Source organism: Populus euphratica, unplaced genomic scaffold (genome assembly GCF_000495115.2).
Source record: "Populus euphratica unplaced genomic scaffold, PopEup_1.0 scaffold61.1, whole genome shotgun sequence".
In the NCBI taxonomy this organism is placed as follows: domain Eukaryota; kingdom Viridiplantae; phylum Streptophyta; class Magnoliopsida; order Malpighiales; family Salicaceae; genus Populus; species Populus euphratica.
Window position 1 is genome coordinate 86708 of NW_011499941.1, and position 23641 is coordinate 110348.

The window sequence follows — 23641 nt, forward strand, 5'->3', positions numbered from 1 at the left end:
ATGCTATTGACGCCATTTTTAATACACCCATGATAACTTCCAAGACTGAAAGCAGCCAAGGAAATGGTCAGGGACGATGATTTGAGTCTGATAATGAGTTGCTCAAGGCTTGCATTGACTGGCTATAACTCAATAAAACATGAAAATAAGGAAAAGCTATGTGAACAAGTTTCTTTGGGAAAAAAACAAATTTTTGCTGAGCTATAAGGCACTGTCAATTTCTTTCTTTAGAACTATTACATGAGAAAAAGAAAATGGGGACAAAAATCATTCTTCAACAATGTTGCATTGTTGAAGATAAGGGTTATCATACTGTACATATCTAGACCAGTAAGGCTTGTACTTGGCAACAGCCAAATCCAACCATGGCTTGTAATTCCCATTGTAGTGAACTACAGCTGCATTCTCTATCTCAGTTTGGTTAAGAGCTGGGTCATAACCAAGTCCCAAGACATGCCAACTTCGGTCCAATGGATAGGTTAGGTTATAGAAGGTTATCAGTCCCGGTGGCAACGTGCCCAATTTCCAAAGAGTTCTATCCTCATTCTGCAATACAAATTTACCAACCAGTTACAGAAGGAGTAATCATAAAATGATATAAAACTCAGATTAAAAGAATAAAATGTTGTGAATAGAAGCTACAGTTGATGAACTTGCCGCTTCAACATTCAGCTATTCCTTCCCGGAGGGATGCAAAACCATAGCATACACCATCTCCCATTCATGAAACCATACCAAGTTCTCCCATGATATCAAGCATGTTTAAACCAGCTACCTTAAAACTGATTTCTTTACTTTCAATGACAGATATATGGTTATTTTAATTAAAACTAATCCAAATGTATATGACAAGATGTTAGTTTCTTCTCCACGTGTCATAACTGAAGTCATATATAGCCAGTTCATGACAGCAAGTAATATTTCAAAATGCAATCCAAGAAGACATTGACATAGAACTTGCATAAGAAATAGTTAAAAGATGGGAACTTATTAGAAGGATGAGATTGAAGCATTTACCAGGTCTTGCCAGTGATGATATATCCCAGTGATATTCGATCTTTTCCACTGCTTCAAGTCAAACATGTTCATGCCAAATGCCCAACCGCAAGCATTTGGATCAAAATTGTTGTAGATCTTTGGATTTGAGAAGTTTAGATACTTGTCAAACCTATGAAAGCTCTCCTTACATGTCTCCACTGCACCATTTACCATCCCTTGTAGATCAATGGACCAAAGTGGTGTCAAATCCTTCTGAACTACAATGTCATCATCCAAGAAAAGGATCTTGGCTAGTTTTGGATATACTTCAGGAAGATAAAATCGAAGATGATTCAGCATAGATAAATATTTTGGATTCCTATATTTGAGATTGTCAGCACCAGAAGCAAGAGAGGAAGGGTGATTAGCCTTGAAATAGTATTCTTTAATCCGGGCAGATTCAAGTTGACGTAAAACAGAACAGTAAGAGGCATTCAACCACTTAAAATCATCAATATTTTCAACTTGTACTGTTGCTCTGGCTGGAGGATTGATGATAAACCACATTTTCATTGCAGCAAAGTTCAGTTTATCTGTGACTATATGGAAAACATGTTTCTGTGGATCTTTTGCATGCTGCACAGTGGAATTGATAACCACAGATGTTGCGAGCACATTATCAGAGAAGATGGCATAGTGGAACAAAGACGGATCTTGAACCTTTTCTTTGTCCAAATACTTCTTGTTTTGATAACCATATAGGAAATAGTCAGCTGCGAGCTGCAGAGGAAGACAGTGTAATGGTTTTGGGATTGTTTTTGCTGCTAGTTGAATCAAGAACGCACTTTTTTTCTTCAAAGCATTTACATTTTCTTCATTTAACTGGAGCATGGCCCTTAACTTCCGAGACATTGTAGGACATTCATATAGTTGATCCTTTGCTATAGACAAAACATGCCCCATTGCTTTTGCTTGAACAAGGGCGCTGGAGAAACATAACAGAAATATCCATCCATGAAAACAGAGAAACAAAAAATATGCCTTGTAAACAAAGCAATAGACTACATAATGGACGTACCTTGGGTGAAGCTCTGCATCAGACATTGCTTCTCCAATAGCAAGCTGGCTTTCTCTCGACTGTTTCATAAGAGAGTTGTAAAGTGTAGTTACATTGTTTGATTTGGCAATATTTGCATAAGCTTTGGCCATTATAATCTGGTCCCGCATGAGTTTCAGAGTAGAATCAGAATTTGGACTATCAAAATCTCTCCTCCATATACTGTACTTTCCCTTGATAGAAGTGTCCAGGCTTTTGGACCATATAAATGCAGTTGCTTCTGCCTGGCTGTCAGCAGCTCCTTTATCTTGTTGAATTAGCACTGAAGTTCGGAGTGCCCTCCTGTCCTTCCGTGCTGTCTGAAGAACTAGGAACCATCATAATCTAAATCAACTGCAAAAAATAAATACAGTGCATACAAGCAGAAGTTATTGACAGTTCACCTGGCGCTGGAGCTTCACTGGGCTCATTGGTAACTTCAAAGAAGATGTGATTCCACCTTCACCGTATTGATGATCCCTCGCAGAATGCAGCACGTCATCTTCATGTGTTGCTCCAGCTTTTGATGAATCTTCTAATCTCTGAAACTAATGGAGAGGTACAGAAAAATGCCTTTCAGGTCTGCAAGTTCATCTACTGAACTAAATCAAAAAGGAAAATTGAGGTTGAAACATATCTTGAAATCTTAAAACTGATATTGCTCTTAAAGATTGTTGACACTGTTTCTCATGTTGAAAGCCATGATGTAAATAATCCTCCTTTCATAGTAAAGAAACTTAACAAAGTCACTTGAAGTTACCTGGGAAGTCTTTGGCTGATCATGACTTTTATCTGCAGGGTTTTCCAAGACCCAAGAAGGAGACAGGTCACTCATTTTCACCCTACTCGTTCGAACAGCACCAGAAGTGTCACTGTATGTTGCAATTATGTTGATATCCTGGGAAGCATAAAATAAATATAAGCATCGCCCTTAATTGATGTCAAGTGAAAGATGCCGCAAGTTACCATTTCATCTGATTGAACCCCGTGTCCAGCCACAGAAGAAGCATCATGTTCCTGCTCAACCAAAAGTAGGCCAGATGTCAGTTAAATATGTGTGTAATCTTTGGGTGTCTCAAGGGATAAAAAAAAACGCATCCTTGTTGCAATTAAAAACTCAAGGAAACAAACACACAAAATCCTTTTCCACAAGTTCGTCAAAACACCTAATTACTCTACCCCCACCGAAAACCACGCAATCTTCAAACATAGAAGTAAGACTATATCACTTCCACAAACAACAAAAATCGAGCTCATCTGGAACTGAAAAATATGGAAACTTCTTAAGAAAAACCCACATTTACTTCACCAAAAAGTTTAAGTTTTCCGCTCAAAACGAAGGAAAAGGAAAAACTATGATTGGGGGGGAGGGGCAAAGTTATTTTCCAATCTAACCTTTTTCAAGAAAGCTGAGCACCCTCTAAATGACAGTTACACATAATATAGTCGAAGCAGTGAACCCCCTGATTAAGAAACACATCAATCGATCACTATTATTACCATCAATGTCTCAAAAACCCAAGTCATTGTCTTCACTATCTTCACAGCTCATGGAAAGATTATAAATTTCTCATTTAATGCCCATAAGTAAATATTTTTTAAAAAGGAAAGATCACCAAATATAGATGCAAGCTAAATTAGTCAATTTCACACAAAGATGGGAACTTTGAATCAATGAGAAGAGAAATAACCTGATGTAATCGCCGATGATGCGCTTTGGGCTCTCTTTGACTAAAACCAAAAAAAAATAAAAAATCAATAAATAGATTAAGCAAAGGGAGATGACGGATTAAGGAATGATTAAGTCAGAATGAGGAAGCGAGAGATCTTACAGAGTTGGGTTATAATCTGATAAATCTGCACGAACAACCTACACCAAGGAAGGAAGGATTTAAGATTGAAAAAAAAATAAAAAAAGCAGAGATTAGAGAGTATGATTATTATAAGATAATTAAAAATGAAAAATACCATGAGGAAGATCAGAAGAAGAGCTAGAGAGCTTGAAGTCCAGAATCTTCTTCTTCTCCTCCTTCTCTGTGCTTCCATTGAAATCAGAATTTCTCTTTTTTTGTGCAGTTAGTTAGTTTCCTTCTCTTCCACGCACTGTCTCTCTCCCTCCCCTCTTCACTCGGCTTGCATTACCGGCACGATAGCAAGACGGTTTGATGGCATCTTTTACTCCTAGGAACTAGGGTTGTGGGAAATTAAGGCCTGAGCTATCAATTTTGCTCAATTATATCCCCAAACTGTTATTATTGAAACAATCTAAGTCGTTTGTTAAATTGAGCCGTTAAAATTAATGGTCATACTTTGACCATCAACTTACCGCTGGTAAAATACATACATATATATATATATGTATGTATGTATGTATGTATGTATGTATGTAGCATTTAGTTACATTTTCAAATTAAAAAGTACTTTAAAAAATAATAATTATCATAATTGCAAACATATTCTTAAAATACTTCATATAACATATTTTAAAGTTTTTAAATCCGTTTGATAATACAATAAGGTATGGTTGAAATTGCATTTTAATTTCATTATAGTTTTAAAAATATCTAGTTAATTAATAAACATTGTATAATTCAGTTTTGCATGAATCATACGAAAACTTTTTTAAAAAAATTTATTTAATAAAAACTATAATTTATATTTTTTATTCAATTTATTTTTAAATTGAATTGTTAAAATTAATGGTAAAACTTTGACCATCAACTTAAAATACATGGTTGTGCAAGAGCTAAGTAGTTTTTATTTTATTTTATGAGGCATAAAACTGTTATCTAATGCAAACACTAAACAATGCGTCCTTCCTTGATAATATTTTAAAATTATATTTTATATTTCCGATATAAAAGGACTTGATTTGCCTAGAAAATAATGGTTTAAGGCTATAATAGAATAAATTGACAGTGAAGACCTTATTTTGTCATATCTGTAATGGTTTAGAAGTAAAATAAATGCATTAAGAGCGTGCATAAAAGGATGGATATGTTATTTTTGAAAATATTTTTTATTATAAAAATATTAAAATAATATTTTTGATATTAATATATTAAAATAATTTAAAAACATTAAAATATATTAATTTAAAATAAATTAAAAAATTAAATTTTTTTCAAATATATTTTTAAAACCCAATGTCAAGGCCTAAACCAGCTATTAGTGTGTGGATATCATCTAGACAACGGGTAGGTAGACAGGGAGAGATGGTTGTTTGCCACGTGGTGATTTGTTTTCGAGCCCGGAATGAATGACAGCCAGGTTTGGGCTGTGTTAATGGGCTTTAGAAATTCAACGAAGCCTGCTAATTTAGATTTGGTCTGCTTTTGCCTAGCGGGCTGGTCTGGGCCTAGTTTTTCTATGATTGTCCAATTGTTTCATTGGTAGAGGAACGCTTACTGTTTATAGCACGGTTATTAACTTATAATAACATGGCTGGCTATGTCATTGCATCAATATCCGTATTTATACTGGCCGACCAATCCTGATAAAAAAAATAAATAAATAACTTAGTTAATCCAATCAAACTTAATTAAAAACACAAATAAATAATTTAACTAATCCGATCAAAAATCCAACTTAACCTGATTAAATATAATTAAAACCAAAGTCACCAACCCATCAATTCTTTTTAAAGAAAAAGTAATTAGTCAAAACATCCTCATAGTATTTTTTTAACTAAAAATTATTAATTAACCTAAGATTATCAAAGTGTATTTAAAAATATAATTGTAATTGTTTTTTAAAATATTTTTTTATTTAAAAAATATATTATTAATATTTTTTATTTTTAAAAAATTATTTTTAAGATCAATACATTAAAATAATTTAAAAACATCAAAAATATATTAATTTTAAAATGCAGTGCAGAACAGGTGAAAAACACGTTTAGTCATTCTGTTTTCAAGCATAAATACAAGTCCAGTATAGGAGGGAGGAGGGGCTAACTCAGTTGAATGCATTACCAACTCAGTACTCACAGGCCATTCCTCCCACTATATGGTATATACATCGTTGATCGGCCTTCCTGCTTCCTGAACAGGTTGCGTTCTTAGCAACGAGGGGAAGTCGAGGTAGCTTGGAACAATTTAAGACAGCATGAGAGTTATCTTGTTCAACAGAAGGTTCATAATCTTCTGTCTTCAGATGAATTAAATAGGAGGCGACCGGGAAAAAAGTGAAGCAAATGACTTTTGCACCACAAGACAACATTTGCATCCGAGATTTGTCTGACTATTTTAAACTGACAGAAGCAAGGGATTTTATGGTCAGACAACATTGAACTCCCCTCCTAGATAGTAGGATTACATTGTTTACATGCTTCTTCTTACCACCACTCCACATCTCTGCTAAAATAATTACATTTTCATGGCTGACATGCTCATGTTCAGCGGCCCGTTACAACAGCGAAACTAGCTATAGATTTTATGAATTACATAAACAAACAAATGAAAATTTTTAATGAAGAAACAATGATCGTCATTTGTAGGACATGTTCATTAGCAATGGTTATTTTTACCTTACACGTGGAGAGTATTGGTGGCCTCGACTTCCATCTGTCAGAACTGGATGATGCGGAGAGCGATATTGCAAGGGTTGCTGGACGTTTTGGTGAGGCATAGAACGTTTTGGACGAGCTCTAGGCTCTACTGGTTTATCCTTGGCTGCTTCTATTCGTTCTAAAGTTGCCACAACTTCTTTCATATGCGGGCGGTGCCTGTGTTCTGATTCAAGACAATTTAGAGCAAGCTGTGCTATTCGCAGAGCTGCTTTGGCAGGATATCTCCCCTCTAACCGACTATCCATAATGCTTTTCAACTTTCTTTTATCAGATAAATATGGCTTGATCCAATCCACCAGAGTATGTCTCCCACTTGGACGGTTTGTGTCAAGTGCCCTTAAGCCCGTCAAAATCTCGACCAGAACGACACCAAAACCATACACATCGCTTTTAACATACAAATGCCCTGTTTTTAGCAAAATGTTAAGTGTCATGTAAGGTTTTAAAGTAGTGGTTTCGAAGCATATAAAATCCAAGTGCAAATTTTTAGCCTAGCCAGACCATCAATCACTCAACCAAAACCAACAAAAGATCCAGGGGACTTGATTACCTGTTGCAACATATTCAGGAGCTGCATAACCATATGTTCCCATCACCCTTGTTGTCACGTGTGATTGACTAGCTGAAGGGCCTAACTTTGCCAAGCCAAAGTCTGATAACTTTGCTGTGTAGGACTGCATTAAAACCACAAATAAGAAAAAGTCTAAAGTGATATCTTTCAGATCAGAATCATTAAATTTAATGAGAACAGTACCCCATCAATAAGTATATTTGAGGCTTTAAAATCTCGGTAGATCACTTGCTTATCTGATGCGTGCAAGAAAGAGAGGCCTCTAGCTGCTCCTATGGCAATCTTGAGCCGTGTATCCCATGGAAGTGGCTGAACAGCTGAACCTCCTGCGCCATTTAAAAATATATATTGTTTGATTAATCAAATGATCTTGTTTCACTGTCTAGCAAAAAATCAGTAAAAAATCCTTTCTGCGGCTAACTAAGAGCTTGAAAGGTGGGCTAATGTATTAGTTAAATCAACATTAACTGTTAGCTCTTACTTCCAAATAAATGGTTCTCCAAGCTTCCCTTCTGCATGAATTCATAAACAAGAAGAAGTTCCTTATCCTCCCAACAGTATCCTATCAGCCTTACAAGGTGAGGATGAGAAAGCCTTCCTAAGAAATTTACCTCTGCCTGCACCAACAAATGAAGAAATTAGGAAGTACATTTTTAGTAACACACTAGCGATAAACTAAGTTGATCAGAAAATAGGAGACAACATAGTGTTTGCTTTTTTACCAATTATTACCATCACCCATTCTCTATAACCTAAAGAGCATGACGTTGAAGGTGTGATCTTTGATTTAATGAAATTGTCAAAAATCAGATGAAAAGACAATGATTACATGAGACCTATCTCAATGTACGCTCTACAGTTTGATTGTACAAAGTTACTAATTGATTTTTTCATTAGTTTTCACGCTTTCTCCTCCAAGAAAAGAGAAGGTACTCTGATTGTAAAATAAGAGGAACCTCAACCACCACCTGTAAAATTGAAGCTCAATGGAAGAAACCTATCCGATTGAAATATGCACACCAACCTGAGGTTTACTTCTCAAACATGGCCACTCAATTTTCAAGTGCTATATGCATAAATGTGCATCTAGAGTAGAACCACAAAAACATTTGGATCCACAGAAGCATTGTTTCAAAGCTATAGGTCAAGCATAATATATATGCCTAACAAACAGAGAAAAACCTCTAGAGCCTAGCCTCTTCCCAGCAACTATAAGAGAAAAATCATAAAGAACATTTGAGCTGATCCAATTTCAATTCCTGAAATACCATTATTAACCATCAAAGGTCTCCTACTCTCCAAATGATCAGAAATCCCGACATTTCAAGATATTGAACAATCGTGTGAAAATTAAATGATGATTTTCTATAAAACAGTCTACCAATGATTAGTTCTTTCTCAAGTTGGGTTGAATACCTGCCATTCTTCAAATCCTTGCAAGCTCTCAGAATTCAATCTTTTAACAGCAATTACAGTTCCACTTCCATTTCTCCCTGGCGCCTTCTCATCAAGCCATCCTTTGTAGACTTGACCAAAACCTCCCTCGCCAAGCAATGTATCAGATTTAAAATTCCTGGTGGCAACCTTTAGTTCTGCAAAGGAGAATACCCGCAAGTTGGGGGTAGGCAAAATCTGCCCATTTGGAAACTCCTCGTCACCACTCCCAGCTGAAAACCGGCTGTGAGCAGAGATGTTGCTGCCCCTAGATGATGTTGCATTGCTGACCCCAAAAGAAGTGGTATTGCTAGTTGCATGAGATATCCCAGCTGCAGTTACAAAATTGAAGTTAGGTAACATATTTAAGGAAGTAAAAAACAACAAGTTTTACGAATGTTAGAAACACATCAAATGATTTTCTATTTCAATTAAAATGAACAAATTTGTGGAAATCCAAAAGAAAAAAGTAAACAACTTTAAGGAAAACAGAATTTCCACTATTGATCAGACAGAAGTCGAGAGAAAGCCCAACCTTGTTTCGGAATGAAAGAAACAAATTCCAACTACAATAAAAAAGGAATCCACACCGAAACTGTAGAGCATCAGGGCAATCTCCTAGCGAAAGGATTGAAATATCAAACTAGCTCAAAAGCAAAAGGGGAAAGAGAAAACCAGTTGTCTTGGTACTAAACAAACTTGACACTGAATCACATCAAATTCTATTCCTTAAAAGTTAGAACAAAAACAGCAAAACCCAGATTACAAATTGGATTAACTAGATTAAACATTTAATGAAAAGGAATAAAAAAACATTACATAAAGGTAAGAAGGTTTTGTTTTACCTGAGCTTAGTTGACCAGTGGTTGAAGGTGTAGTAGGACCATGAGCACAAGAACCCCAGCAATTCCCCATCTAAAAAAAACCAGCTGGATTCTATCAAGATGCAAAAGATATAACCTTGCAGGAGTATCCAACTTAATTTCAAGAACTCAAAGATGGATACAGGGAAAAGGAAACAACTTTGATCTAGATTCTTCACAAGGGTTACCCTTCTTTTCCCTTTCCTTTAGTCAAAATCTTTCTTGTTCTTCAACAACCAAATTAATGGGCTAAATCTCTTTTCTTGACTAGAATTTCCCTCTCTCTATCCACTAACGTCTGAGACTCTCTTTTTGTGTGCGAGTCCAATCATCAGATATAAAAGAATGGGATTTTATTTTTTCAGTGAACAAGACAGTTTATTTAATATTAAGAGAAAGAGAGGAGCAGAGACAGACTGAGTCTTTCTGTGGTTTTGTAAGAAGGCAAGTGGTTTCGCGGGTAATCAAGACAGAAGAACGTTAGTCCAAGTCAACTGCCGGGTCAGGGAAATTTTATCAGTCAAAAGAATGGATTTCCTATCAATTAATCCGTGAAAATCCTCAAATTAACTATTATACAGATTTTTAATGGTTTTGATATTTATAAACTATAATTTTTTAAAATTAAAATTAAAACCTCATTAATTAAATTATATGTTTTCTTTAATTTATTTTGAATTAGTTTTTATTGAATTATGTGTTCATAATTTTTCTTTCATTGATGATAAAAAAAATAGGGAAGGCTGGAACTGTATTTGTTTTTCATACTATCTTGCTTTGGGTTATAATTGAAAAGGCAAATATATGTCCAAGATGCACCTCCATTCAGGGACGGTAGAGTTAAGTGTCAGTTTATGTACGGTGTTGCAGTGAAAATAATTTATTTTCATTTTTTATATCATATTAAGATTATAGAAAAAATATCTCAAAAGTATTTTTTATACACTAAAAAATAAAAAAATAAAGTAGTTTTGATATTAGTTTCATTTATTATAGTAGGAATTACTTTTAACAATGTTTTTTATATAGAAATATGTTAAAATAATATTTTTTATTTTAAAAAATTTATTTTAAATGTTAGCTTATATATAAAATAATTAAAAAATTAAAAATTTTATAAATATCTTTTCAACGAAGAACAATGCAAGGCCTAATTTTTCTTCTCCTAGCAATGGATCCTATCATCCTAACTCTCCCTCTCTCATGTGACTAAATCAGACGCAAAACAAAAAATGATTTAGTCAGTGCTTAGCGTTAAACGTCTTCTGCTTTCACTGTCTTCTCGGAAACCTTGTGTTGGAGGTGGACCCTTGGGAAAAGGGTTATCGCTAAACCAGACTGCGTTTAGAAGTAAAACTCTACCTATGTTTATTAGAGACAGCCTGTTTTCCATTTCTCAAACAAAAGCAAGCAAGTTTGACCGAGTCCCATTTTGACCTCCGAGCTTACATGGGCCACCAATCGATCAGTCTGCCAAACTCCACCATCCTCAAGACAATATAATATTGTCGAAGGAAACATTTTCTTTGTGCCCATTTCATGATATTTTTATCCCTAGTAGTACTTTCCTATAATAATGGATTTTCATATAAATTGCATGTTGTTAGACAAAGTCGGGTAACTACTGTTGCGGCTGCGGCTTATGGTGGACAATAAACAACGACAAAGTCCCCTGTTCCCATTCAAGTACTCTGTTCTATGTATTATTAGCTACTCAAGAGCTGGTGTTTTTTAATTCACTTAAAAATAGAATCTAAGAATACAGATACCATGATAGATCTCAAATTTTATGTGAATGGAGAAGTAATACAGTAAAAGCATCTAACATTTTCTTCTCTGTGCCTTGTGACCTGTCTTCTTCTTATGTTGTCTGAGTTTGGTTAAGATTAAGGCTGACTTGGTACAAGTATTTTTTAAAGATGAGAAGACTTCCGGATGACAGCAAAAATGACATTTGATGACCAAGTCCCTGTTTCACAATTCGCCAATAAGCAGAATCCATTTAGTGTAAGAACTAGATAGAGATAACAAGTCTCCACCTTGCGTATTGCGTTCAAGAAAGCGTTGAATTCCAAACGGTATTGCTTTTCAAAGCGGAAAACAATTGCTACGAAATAAACATCTAACATCTTGAACAAAATTCTAGGAACATCATGGTTTCTTTGGTTTCCAAGGTCACAAGTGAAATCCTTTTTTAAGCTTAGGAATCTATGAATCAGGATACATTAATCTGTACAGAAACAACCTGCAATTTTACAGTACAGTTAGGTGTGGCTCAGATGGATCCGTATTGAGGAGACCTTGACTTGGTCTAATCCCTAGGAGCACAAATGCCAAGCCCACCACTCTAGTGTTCTGTGCTGGTGCCGACGCTTGAATCCTGATTGAGTGGTTTGGGATTCAATACCAAACCACAGTCTAAGGAGCATTGGCACCACTCTATGGTTAACTTAATCATCCGAGAAGCAAAAAAAAAATAGCTCTACTATTTCTTAGAGCTGCAAAGCTAAATCTGGCTGTGCTGAATCAATGCGACCAGAACTAGGAGAACCTGGAGACTGGTATCTGACATTCAAGTCAGGTGGGACAGCATCCGATTTCTGATGTGGTGATGAGCCTGAATCTGGTTTTGATTTTGGATATAACCCTTGCCAAGTTGGTTGAGGTTGGTCTGCAGGTCTTGGGGCCTCCATTGCCTCGCTCACGGAGTTTGGCAATGCACCATTGAAATTTATTGAACTTGAATTCTCAGGGAACTTCGTTTTCTCCGAGATTAGGCTGTTTGCATTTGCTGAATGGACCAGGTTTGAACTAGTTCTGGAGACCATGTCGACCATCTGAGATGAATGAATGTTTAACCCAGCAGGCCTAGAAACTCCAACTAGTTTTCCCCTCTGGGCTGCTAGGTTAAACCCATATGTGGCATTGAATCCAATCATGCCAGGGTGAATGGCTGGGTTCTGATGAAGCTGAAATGGAGGTCTTTGCCTTGCCACACCCGTACTACTGTTCAGCACATTAAATGCAGAATGGGAATTCAATTTCGCAAGTGTTTCTGCTCTTTCTGTGCAAGGTTCAGATTTATTGGCGGCAGAGGAGGCAGTCATCGAGGTGGATGGAGGAACAGGAGTTAAACGTGTATCTGACAAGTGAGTAGAAGGCGCCTGCTTCTCTGATAAAACATCTTTCTCAAGTTTCACTGACAATTTCTCTTCTTTCGATTTAACATTGCAGCGGGTGGCATTAGCAGCTGAACTTTCAAGAACAGAGAAGGGCCTTTGTGGTAGCGGTGGCAGTGCCGGCTGACTTGGAGGGGTTGAAGAAAATAACGGCCTTTGTGGTGTGACGTCGTTTTCTCCAACCCATCCAGGACCAAACTTGATTCCAGGTGCTAAAGACCTCTCTATTTTCTTAACTGCGATTGCCCAGGAAAAAGGTCCAATGTTTGCAGCAAATCGTGCTATGCTCCTTGCATAACCATGCTCTGTCAGAAGTCCCACCTGATACAATTTAACTGCAGCATTACTACCATTTCTTATTGTTGTTAGGATCTTTTATGATTAGTATTTTGCAAAGCAAAACTAAGTGACTACCTATACCAAATTAAATAGCCAAGAGATATAGGAATTTTATTTTTTTTTCATTTCTATTCTAAATTTCTAATTACCCTTGACCCATCCTCTATCTGTATGAGCCCCTTGCATGAATGAGGCTTTATTTTTAACTTCAAGGAATTAAATAGAAAATGGACATCAATGGGATACATACAGCGACTAGCTGCTTCCTTTCTGCGTCAAAAGTAGTCAGCACAGATGGCACTCGTCCACCAGCAGAAGGATGGAATTGCTTATAAGTGTTACGCCTGTTCTCATCAATTGCCAAAGGCTTCTTACTATGCTTACCTTTAAGTACAGAACCTGTAATAAAAGTGAAAATGTCTTGTCATTATGTTAAGTATAGAATTGGAAGAGTGCCAACAAATGAAGTTGAAAACGAGAAAAATACAAACTAATATTGAAGTTCTGTACCAGCAGTTTCGTCATGCCTCTCAAATCTATTGTCAGTCAGCGAATAAGCTTCATTGCGAGAACCATGAAATTGTTCTGAAGAATCTGCAAAACCAGGCTTCTCTGAAGGTCTATTCTCTCCACCTGTAGCAAGAGTCGCACCTGAGGGAAACTCAGAACCAGCAGGGTCTAGTGAAGGCCTGCCTGGTGATTTTTTTAAATTCTCTGAAGGTGGCCTCCCTCTTTTTACTACTTTATGTTCTGCTTCATTATCATCAGTATCTTGCCTTAAATTATCAAAGTTCTTTCTTGCCAACTCTTGTATGGATCGTGCCTGAAAATAGTAGGAAATCTCAAAAAAATAAAAATGTAAGCCTGAAAATTTCAAATTCAAAGGTAAAAGGATGGCTTTACCTGTCGAAAATATATGGTATCTGGGGCATTATATTGCATTGCGTTCGAACATATTAAGAAAACATCTTTCTGCATGCAATAAGATCAAAATCCAAAGAATTTCTTTCAAAATCAAATAAAAGAAAATGAAGGATTTTAGAATATCATTAGATTGGGATATTGTCGTAACTCAGAATCCAATTAAATCTTCTTTTTCCTTATACGAGGCAGCAAGGAAGGCAAATTTCACATGTTAACATGCACATGCATGAGGCAGGAATTGGAGCGCTGTGAAGGTTTGTCTAGGACAAACCTCTTGCGAGTGGATCCACAATCAATTGGCCAACAAAAATGAAGAATTGCGATAAGTAGCAGTATATCAACCAATATGGACATTAGGGGTGTTAAAAAAATACAACCAACCGATTAAACTGAAAAACAATAGCCAAAAAAACCAAACCGAGAAAAAAGGAAAACAAAAAACCAAAGAAACCAAATTAAAAGCTAGAAAAATTATTTGGTCTGGCTCAATTTCAGTTTCAGAAAGTTGAAACCAATTGGAACTGGACCAAACCAGTTCAACCTAATTTAAATAGAGAGAAAAAAACAGTATAAATACAAAATTTCATTAACCATATTCACTTGTCACTTTATACATAGCAGCGATTGATCTAATAGATCTTAATCGCATGATTGTGCATGTCTCAAACTGATGCTTCTGCCTCTAATATGTATACTTCTATCCAAGAGATAAATTAATTTCAATGCCCATTCTGCATGAAACAGCTTGATGAAGTGGACATAGGAATGACTTATGAGGAACTCTCAGTTTATGGAAGGCTGCGAAAGATCTTTTGCTGGAAGGTTGTGAAAGACATTGGGTTTCCTGGTTTTCAAAGCAAAACAACTGACCCGAACCGAACCAACCTGAAACAGTTCGGTTTGAACCGGTTTTCAGTTGGGTCTGGGTTAAAATTACTAGAAATTAAAAATTTTGGTTTGGTTAGATTTTTTGGCCCGAACCGAACTGGATTGTGAACACCTCCAATGGACATGAGCACAGAACTAGTACTCCTGCCTTTTTAGTCTCCCAGTTACTAGTAGTAGATCCACAAATGCAAGAAATCATTCCTAGCTTGCAACCATTAAAAACACACCACCTACTGAAATAATTCTTGCACTTATCCATTTAATCAGACCAAGCATGGAGCTATTTGCATTACATTGGCGCCTCTGTCATGGACATTTAATTGTAATAGTTTGGCACAAGCAGGGCTTACAAATTGCTCACCGATTTCTAAGGGGCACTGACTCACTTAAACCAGTTCTTTTTTGCTAAGGTGAAATCTAATTAAAGGTAGCTACCACAATGATCTGTTGATGCATGAAATGGAAATGATAGATTAGAATTGAAGACCAATTTAACAGTCTTAATGGAAGGAACAGGGATTCTATAAGTATTTTAAACTCTAATATGGAAACACAATGTCTCAACTACTAGAACACTCTATAGATCTGTCTGCATACTAAAAGAACAAAAACCAAGCAGTTGAAAACAAAATCTGCTCGTGTGAATGTATTAATTTCTGGTGTCATGCCCATGTCCCATAGAAACCAAATGAAATCAAAGGATGTTCATTCCTTATCTATTTATAGCTATCTGTTCTTTCCATTAAACAAATGCTGGCACAATCAACAGAACCTAGTCTACATTTAATTCTATGGACTCTTCTGTTTTTGTATGGACATGTGTTGGTACCTAAAAACACAAACCAGCCTACATAAAAGAAAAAAGGGAAAGTTGGAAAAACGTGATCACATTACAAAAATGATAAACGAACCTCAAATTGTTCCAAACTGGCATAAGCTCCATTCAAGAGTTTCTTTCTGACAGTTCCAAAATCCATGGGATGCTCAATGACTTCAAGGTAATCTGGAAGCTGCATAACAAGTCGGATGTCATCGACCAGAAATCAGATAACAAAAGCATATAAACAAGTCCAAAAGGCTAAAATGCATCATCAAAACACTAACCTCATTTAGGTCCACTGGCTCGGAGAACACGCCGTACGTGTCCTTCCTGCAATTTTAAATTGAAACGAAATAAATCTCACCCGCTTCACTAAAAACCATAAAAGCAAACATCAAAAGAACAAAAATGCAAAAACTTTGAAAGCTGCTGGAAAAAAAAAAAAAACACACTTTTGAAGCCTGTCCAGGATGAACAGCAACAGCTTTTTATCAGGTAAAGGTGTTGAGGGTCCAGAATCTGCAAAACAAGTAAGACATGAATCAAACAAAAGTTCCCAAATTCAGCCCTTTTAGACAAATAGGTCTTCAAAATCATTAACACCACCAACCTTTGACATTGCTTGTAGGATTTGTTCCAGTTGTAGACTTCTGATCTCCCTGAAATTAAAAATAAAAAATAAAAAACCCAACAACAAATTAACAGAAATAACAAACTATGATCAAAACTTTATGCTGTAATCGATGAGGAAGTGTTAAAAGGGACTTGCAATCCGCCAAAAAAGGAAACTACAGTTACCATAAAAACAATTATGACTCTCTTACTGTTATTTCTGTTAGTTATTTTTCTCATAAAAGACAAATTAAATTCCGTTCAGAAAAGGAAAAAAAAAGTCTTTTTTTTTTCGAGTTGTATAAAAAAATTTATACCAGACAGCATTATTATTATTATTATTATTTTTCGAAAATAGAAATATTCAGAACTAAGTCAAATACTTACACAAGCCCGCTTTTCAAGGAGCTTTCTTACGTTAATTTCCCAACGTTACTTTCTTTGTTTTATCAAAAAGTTCGGATTTTTCACTTACCTTTTCACTCTCAGATCCATTGATCTTCCTCTTCTTCTTATTTGACGCCGTATTTTTCTCTTCTTCACCGTTCGATTCCTCTCCAGACGAGTTAAACGACGTCGAATTAGTGTCTGATTTGGGCAATTTGAGAACCAGCTTCAACTTCTTCTCTCGGCGGCGCTTTCCGTTTGATTCTGCGATGTCCTCATCATCAGAGGAGTCCCGGCAGCTGTCGTCGTAGGTAGGGTTGCGGCGAGCGGATCGACGTGGAGGAGCTGTAGTGGTGGTGGCAGATTTGTGATTTTGAGAAGAATTAGGGGTGGTTGTTGTTGAAATGCTTGAACTAGAATGAGAGGGCGAAACGTTTCGATGACGATGATGATGTATGCGCTTCTTTTGCTGCTGCTGCTGCTGGTGGTTCTGCTGTTCTTTTAAGGAGCGTTTTTGGAGATCTAATAAAGAAGGTCTTCCTTTCTTCTTCTTCATCTTCTCTACTATCTTACTCTTACCCATTTCTTTGGGCTTCCCTTCTCTCTCTCTCTCTCTCTCTCTCTCTCTCTCACTGACTAACAAACAGAGCCTTACTTACTTTTACTTTCTATTTTATTTTTAAATCATAGTTTTTATTTTGGGGTAAACTTATTATAAATCCATCAACATTTCATTTCTGCTCCTGTAGTTCAAGGTTTTCTAATTTCACCCCCACATGTCTTTAAGAAGTTTCGATTTTGTCTTGTACTACCGAATAAGATTTCTTAGGGTGTGCCCTGGTTCCTTAAACTGAACAAAAGAAATTTATCTCATTTCATTATATTTTAGTTAATTCTATAGTTTTTGTTTCATTTTGAAAACCTAACAAACTAAAAAAATCAATTTCTTTTTTTATTTTATAAGAAATTAAGAATCTTCAAGCTTTTAAGATTTTATAGTAGTTGAAAATAGAGAAAATCAGAATAATTTTTTCAATATATATAATTTTATTTTTAATAAGTTTTGTTCCGAAACAAGATAATTATTTTACCTGATATCTTTATAATTAACTAATAAAAAGCTGGTATTTTTTTTTATTATTTCCTTCATACTCTTATCACTCCTTACTTTTAAATCTCCATTTATGTTATAATATATTAAAAAAAAACACAATAATGTAAAAGAGCAGGGCATTTGATTGCTAGCAGGGGTGAGAATAATATTTGAGAAATTTAAAAATACAGGGGCAGAATTAGAACATTGAAGAATGCAGGGGGGGAAATTGAAGTTTCGCATTTTGTTTTGGTTTGTGCAATCATGTGATGTTTGGTACAAATGGGCATATGACTTTAAGCTTCAGCACTTGGCACTTGGCACTTGGCACTGAGAGAAGAGCATGCGTGGCACGTGACCTGGTCCTGAGATGCTCGCACGTTTTATCATTTTGTGGCGGCTGGTTGGAGATTCAGAGCGTTCCTGCGGCCTGCATTTTTATTTTATTTATATTTTTTTTTGTCTTTTAGAATAAGTGGGTGACGTGGCAGGAGAATAAAATTAGAAGAATTCTTGATTTCAACATGATTTGAATGGGATTATTGATTTCATCATGATTAGGAGTGATTTGGAAGATTAAACATGTGTGCTGTGCCTTAATGGCATGTTCATGGAACTTGCTCACTGCAATGAGCAATCCTTTAAGCTTTGAATTTCATGCAATAGCCACGATACAATTTAAAATACACATCACGAGGATTAATTAAAATAATTTCATTTTAATTTAAATTAAATTAATATTATTTTAAAAAATTAATTTACATTATAGTATAATGAACCATTATAGAGGCTTGAAAACAAGGTAATTTTGAATAACATGTATACAATTGTTTAATATAAATTTTTTAAAATTTTTAATTATTGATATCTAAATTAGTTTATATGTATTTTGATTAATCCCTCAAGATTTTAAAATTAATGGTTATATAAATTTTTAATAGTTTTAAAATTTATAATATTTAAACAAATAATTTTTAAAAAAATAAAAAATTAATCGGTTAAACTGTATGCACATAAGTGGATGTTTCTTGTTTTTCTCCAGGCGGAGGAGGTCCTTTGAAACCTTCGAAGGTGATATTGTGGGAACATATTAACGAGCACTGCATTACGTTGATGAATAAGCACCTACTAAGTAAAAATCTGAAAGCCATGGAATTTTAACTGTAGAGCGGCAATGTTTACACACGCAAAAATTGGGGACCTTTTGCGTATTTTTAATAGTTTCTTTTGACCATTAAAGTTTAATTTTTAACAATTTAATCCCAATTAAAAACTAATTACTTTTAATTTCTTAGTCAAGTGTGGAATTGGAAGAAAATGGATACAATAATAAAAAAAAACACTAAATATGGGTGGCATGCCAGAAACTTTGAGAGAGATTCACTTTGATTATTGCACTTTAAAAATAACATAAATTATATAATTTCGGTATTTGAATATTTTTTCAATTTAATTTTGATATAAATATTTATTTTTTAATTTTCTTAGTTTCTAATTAAGGGATAAGAAAGAAAGATTATCAAATTTTAGCGACACTGAGAACAAAAAGTTGTCGACAATTTATATTATCAAAATGTTTGATATTTATGTCAATTGGTTTTATTTGATAAAAAAAAAAATTCTTATTAGGTGTTTCTTACCCTTAAAGTTCATGAAAAATCAAATACAAGCTCATGTTGATTTTTTTTTTTATTTCGAGTTGAATTTGTTTTTTGTGATGATTTTGTTTGTTTTTTAAAAGTCATAGATAAATTTATAATAATTTTCTAGATGTTTTATAGGTATTTTAAATCAAAATAGATTGAAAAACGAGTTTTTAAATAAAAAAAAACATTAAGCTTCAATTTCTCGGCCACCATAATGCCCAAAATCTAGGCAAAAACCAAATGATGCGTTGTCAACTCCAGCATGCAACCCATCTTCTACCTTTTTTAAAAAAAAAAATTAAGGGTAAATGACATGTCGTATATCCAAGATAAAAAAAAATAGAGGTCTAGCCACATAAGCCCTAGTAAATGAGTCAGGCAACGCCTTACCTTTTATTTTTTTTATTTTTTAAAAAATAATGCTTCTTTTTTATATGTTTTTTTTAAAATATTTATATTTAGATTAGTATTCCCTTTTTTATTGTTTAGAAAGCTTTTTTTAATTAATGATTTTTTGTTATACATTTATTTTTATGTCTTTTTATTTATCTATAATTTTTTAAAATAATTTTTTTTTTATTTTCAGATAATATTTCTAACATGTACAATATTGCATAATATTTTTTATTTTTTAATTAATTTAACAATTGTGTTTATTTTTATTATTATCTAATTGAATAAAATATTATTTTAATAAATAAATTTAATAAGCATAGCATAGTAAATATATCGTACTGTAAGATTAAATATTTTAATATATACTCATTTCTTAATTTTTTAAAATTTATTTTTAAGTTATTATTTATGGTTATCTCTCATTTATCAACGGCATAATTTTAGATTTATTTGATTATGTATACATTAATTTTTTTATTTTCAGTTAAAAAAATGTTAACTACAAAAAACATGTTAAAAAGACTGATATATAAAATTCTTTGTTGAAAACAGATAAACAAATATATCTAAACAGCAACCAATCACGAGTCAAGTATCTAGTGGTATTTGCATAAGGTCTGTGTTAGAATCTTGAAATTATGGATGGACCACATTGCAAAAGAAAAGAAGTGTCGAGGTGAAATTTTAAAATTCTCAGTTCATGGGTAGATATTATGAAATTTAAGAACTATTTTGTCTGTCAGATTATCATTAAAGCAACGTGGCAGGATTCCTTTTCTGCACTTTGCAGACTGTAGCTGAAGATACTAAAATTTGGATCGTCTCGTCTTCTCGGGAAGTCAAAGGGAAACAGAGATGAAGGCAATACTAGCGGCGTAAGGAAAAAAATCTGAGCGTTTCAGCGAGAAAACAACATGTGTATAGCGGTGTTTTTATGGCAAGCTCACCCTCTTTATCCATTTCTCTTGTTACTCAACAGAGATGAATATCACAGCCGGTTATTCAAATGAAATTCCTTTCTCCCACTCTTCTTCCTTTGTTTCTCATCTGAAGTTTCTGTTTTTGTACGTCTGTTCAAAATTGTGGGGTTTGTTCAGAAATTTGTTTCTGTTTGGAATTAGGCCAACAAAGCCTCTGGGATGGTGGGAAGGTGGAGAGATTCTAGGTGGGAAAGATGAGCTTGCAGGTGGGACATGGCTGGGTTGCACCAGAGATGGTAAGATTGCTTTTATCACTAATGTTAGAGAAGTTAAATCAATCCCTCAAGCTAAGTCTCGAGGTGACCTTACTCTTCGTTTTTTAGAGGTAAATTTTCTTTATGTTTGGTTTTAATCATGTTTGAATTCTAATTTCTAATTGACGACTCATTTCCTCTCTGCTTGTTTTGGATGTTATGCCAGTGGGTAATTGATAAAAGACCGTTCCTTTAATTGCAAGGACTCTTGGCCATTCTTCTTTAAACGGGGAAGCTTGAAAAGGGTAAATTAATTTTGGGATGTGATAGGTTAGGGAAGGAGAGACTTTGGGGTTAAGGTCATTGATAGCTTAAAAATTATATACTGATGTTGTGGGGCCTGAACAAATCCTTCACCCGATGATTCATTGATAGCTCTTCCACTCTTTAATCTAGTGTCAAACCTTGATTCTCTTATTTTTTCTCAATAAAGCTTTTCAACTTTGTCTTCTTCGCTGTGGCTCTCTCCAACACCTTAAACATTCAGGATTGATGAATATGATCATGCCCTTGCGTAGGACTAGGAGTGAATTCACAACATTTAGCTTCAGATGTAACTGCTGTGGCCTTTTTATTATCCATTTTGAAAGCTTTGGCTGTAATAGAATTTATGATTGCAGAGCAACAAGAACCCAAAGGAATATGCAGAGGAGCTTTCCAAGGAGGCAGATCAGTATAATGGGTTTAACCTGATATTAGCTGATATAACTTCTAAATCCATGGTTTATTTAACAAATAGACCAAAATCAGAAAATGTCATGGTCATGGAGGTGACACCAGGGATGCATGTACTGTCAAATGCAAGCCTAGACTCTCCATGGCCTAAGGTAATACTGTCTGTCATGCTTTTGCTTCCACAATTATATTCCTGGAGATATGCGTTGGCAGCCGTGAACACACTCGCAATCATTGCCTATGGTTTGCCAAGGATGGCTTATCTACAAGATATGCATATCTTTATTACTGAAGCGGCTTAGTTTATATATATATATATATATATATATATATATGTTTGGAAGCAGAGTTTTAATTGTGATGTGTGCAACGCTCAGTTGAAGTGGGTTTTTTTTTTGTTTCTCTAGGCACAACGTCTTGGCCATGGTTTTAAAGATCTACTGGAAAAATATGGTGAAGCGGAACTTCCCACAAAAGAGATGGCTGAAATACTAATGACCAACACAATTAAAGATGATGAAAGCATGCTTCCTGGAATTTATCCTTCTGAGCGGGAACATCAGTTAAGTTCTATATTCATCGAGGCAGACACTCCCCTGGTAAATCATTTTCCATTCCAAATACTCTCTCTGCTCCACATGCAATTCTGCTGGCAAACCCATCTCAATAATCTCCTTGATATGCAGGGACGATATGGAACTAGAAGTACTTGTGCATTGTCCGTAAAATCAAGTGGAGAGGTTAACTTTTACGAAAGGTATCTGGACAAGGACCAGTGGAAAGAGCACACTATGAGTTACCAGATCAAAAAGATGGAAGTACATGGGTGATTTAACTCAGTCCAGACGTCCTTTCAATGAGAATAAGTGTCCTTTCAAAATCAGACAGGCTGAGTTACAAGATTATGTAACTTGATGGGTTTTTAATTGAAGGGCTTCACATGTATAAATAAGTTCTTTACACCATCTTTTGTCTCCGACGGTAGTTCAATTAAAGCTTTCCTGTTTCAAGCGCGTCCTTCAAGTGTCAGCTTTGAGAAAGAACAGTAGAGCCTGCATTCATGCATATTGATTAATGGAAACAACTGTAATTTTCCTGCGGACAAACCTCTTAACAGGACTTCAAGGAGGGGTATTTTTTTTTTTTAACACAGGCAAAAAAAATAGTAAAGTAACACATTTAAAAATAATAATCACGTAACTAGCACGCTTTCACGTGTTGTAAATGACTAATTTCATTCGAATTTTAACCATAAAAACCCTTTCTTCTCCCTTTTCTTCTTTACTCCTCCCTCTTTCTTTTTCTCCCTATAGCCACCGCCTCTCACCATCACCTGGATCTCTCTCTCCTCGCAGCAAAAAACATTCAAAGCAGCCCTTCATCACCTATCTCTGTCTAGCTCTATCCATGGTGAGTCATGTTCCCCGTCAAAGCAGAGATCACTGATCACCATTACCACCAACATTCCATGTTTAAAGAAATATTGAACACTTTCTTTCAATTAATTTAATGAAATATATGTTTAAATAATAATAATTTGATTTTATTAAATATTAGGATTTTAAATTAAAAATTAGATCAATTAGATGTAATTTAGGTTGTTAATTAGATATAATTAGGTTATTTTGTTAAATAATCAGTTATTTTAGGTTCTTGTTAATTGTGAATTAACAAAATTATGAGTTTGAATAGTTAGTATTGATTTATGTTAAATTATGAATTAATTTAATTAGATATATTTTAAGTTAATAGTAAGGTTTTTTTTTTTTGTAATTGAAACACTTTGATTAACATATATTAATAAATTAGAGTTATATTTTATTGTGTTGTTTGATAGGATGTTAGATAATCTAGAAATATTATTCTTCCATGAGGGTATCATTATTAATTCCGACAATGATATCACTTATAATGATGGAAGTCGTGAATTCATAAC

The 23641-nt window shown here is 34.7% G+C and overlaps 4 protein-coding genes across 5 annotated transcripts; 1 reads left to right on the forward strand and 3 right to left on the reverse strand.

The window, feature by feature from the left end:
• Nucleotides 1–88: 88 nt before the first annotated feature.
• GAUT3 (galacturonosyltransferase 3) lies at nucleotides 89–4327 on the reverse strand. 2 transcript variants are annotated; one of them, XM_011042496.1, is made up of 9 exons: nucleotides 4043–4327; nucleotides 3907–3944; nucleotides 3766–3805; nucleotides 3041–3091; nucleotides 2835–2972; nucleotides 2479–2622; nucleotides 2057–2394; nucleotides 1018–1963; nucleotides 89–546 (listed from the first exon to the last, which is right to left on the reverse strand). In XM_011042496.1, the coding sequence occupies exons 1-9, from the start codon at nucleotides 4118–4120 to the stop codon at nucleotides 268–270; spliced, it is 2052 nt and encodes a 683-aa protein (XP_011040798.1). In that variant the 5' UTR covers nucleotides 4121–4327; the 3' UTR covers nucleotides 89–267. The 2 variants fall into 2 exon arrangements, with proteins under 2 accessions (XP_011040798.1, XP_011040799.1); XM_011042497.1 differs by lacking the exon at nucleotides 4043–4327 and adding an exon at nucleotides 3470–3537 and having other exon boundaries at nucleotides 3907–3950.
• A 1932-nt stretch (nucleotides 4328–6259) lies between these two features.
• On the reverse strand, nucleotides 6260–9948 carry LOC105136973 (probable serine/threonine-protein kinase Cx32, chloroplastic). The gene is made up of 6 exons (XM_011042498.1): nucleotides 9495–9948; nucleotides 8632–8981; nucleotides 7697–7832; nucleotides 7399–7541; nucleotides 7195–7318; nucleotides 6260–7050 (listed from the first exon to the last, which is right to left on the reverse strand). Exons 1-6 carry the CDS (start codon nucleotides 9562–9564, stop codon nucleotides 6599–6601), a joined length of 1275 nt encoding a protein of 424 aa, XP_011040800.1. The 5' UTR covers nucleotides 9565–9948; the 3' UTR covers nucleotides 6260–6598.
• A 1628-nt stretch (nucleotides 9949–11576) lies between these two features.
• On the reverse strand, nucleotides 11577–17341 carry LOC105136974 (uncharacterized). The gene is made up of 9 exons (XM_011042499.1): nucleotides 16750–17341; nucleotides 16273–16321; nucleotides 16115–16181; nucleotides 15947–15992; nucleotides 15754–15852; nucleotides 13934–14002; nucleotides 13541–13853; nucleotides 13281–13429; nucleotides 11577–13012 (listed from the first exon to the last, which is right to left on the reverse strand). The coding sequence occupies exons 1-9, from the start codon at nucleotides 17242–17244 to the stop codon at nucleotides 12005–12007; spliced, it is 2295 nt and encodes a 764-aa protein (XP_011040801.1). The 5' UTR covers nucleotides 17245–17341; the 3' UTR covers nucleotides 11577–12004.
• A 3219-nt stretch (nucleotides 17342–20560) lies between these two features.
• Nucleotides 20561–22802, forward strand: LOC105136975 (transport/golgi organization-like protein (DUF833)). Its single transcript, XM_011042500.1, has 5 exons — nucleotides 20561–20793; nucleotides 20918–21101; nucleotides 21651–21857; nucleotides 22113–22304; nucleotides 22392–22802. Exons 1-5 carry the CDS (start codon nucleotides 20711–20713, stop codon nucleotides 22533–22535), a joined length of 810 nt encoding a protein of 269 aa, XP_011040802.1. The 5' UTR covers nucleotides 20561–20710; the 3' UTR covers nucleotides 22536–22802.
• The last annotated feature ends 839 nt before the right edge of the window (nucleotides 22803–23641 follow it).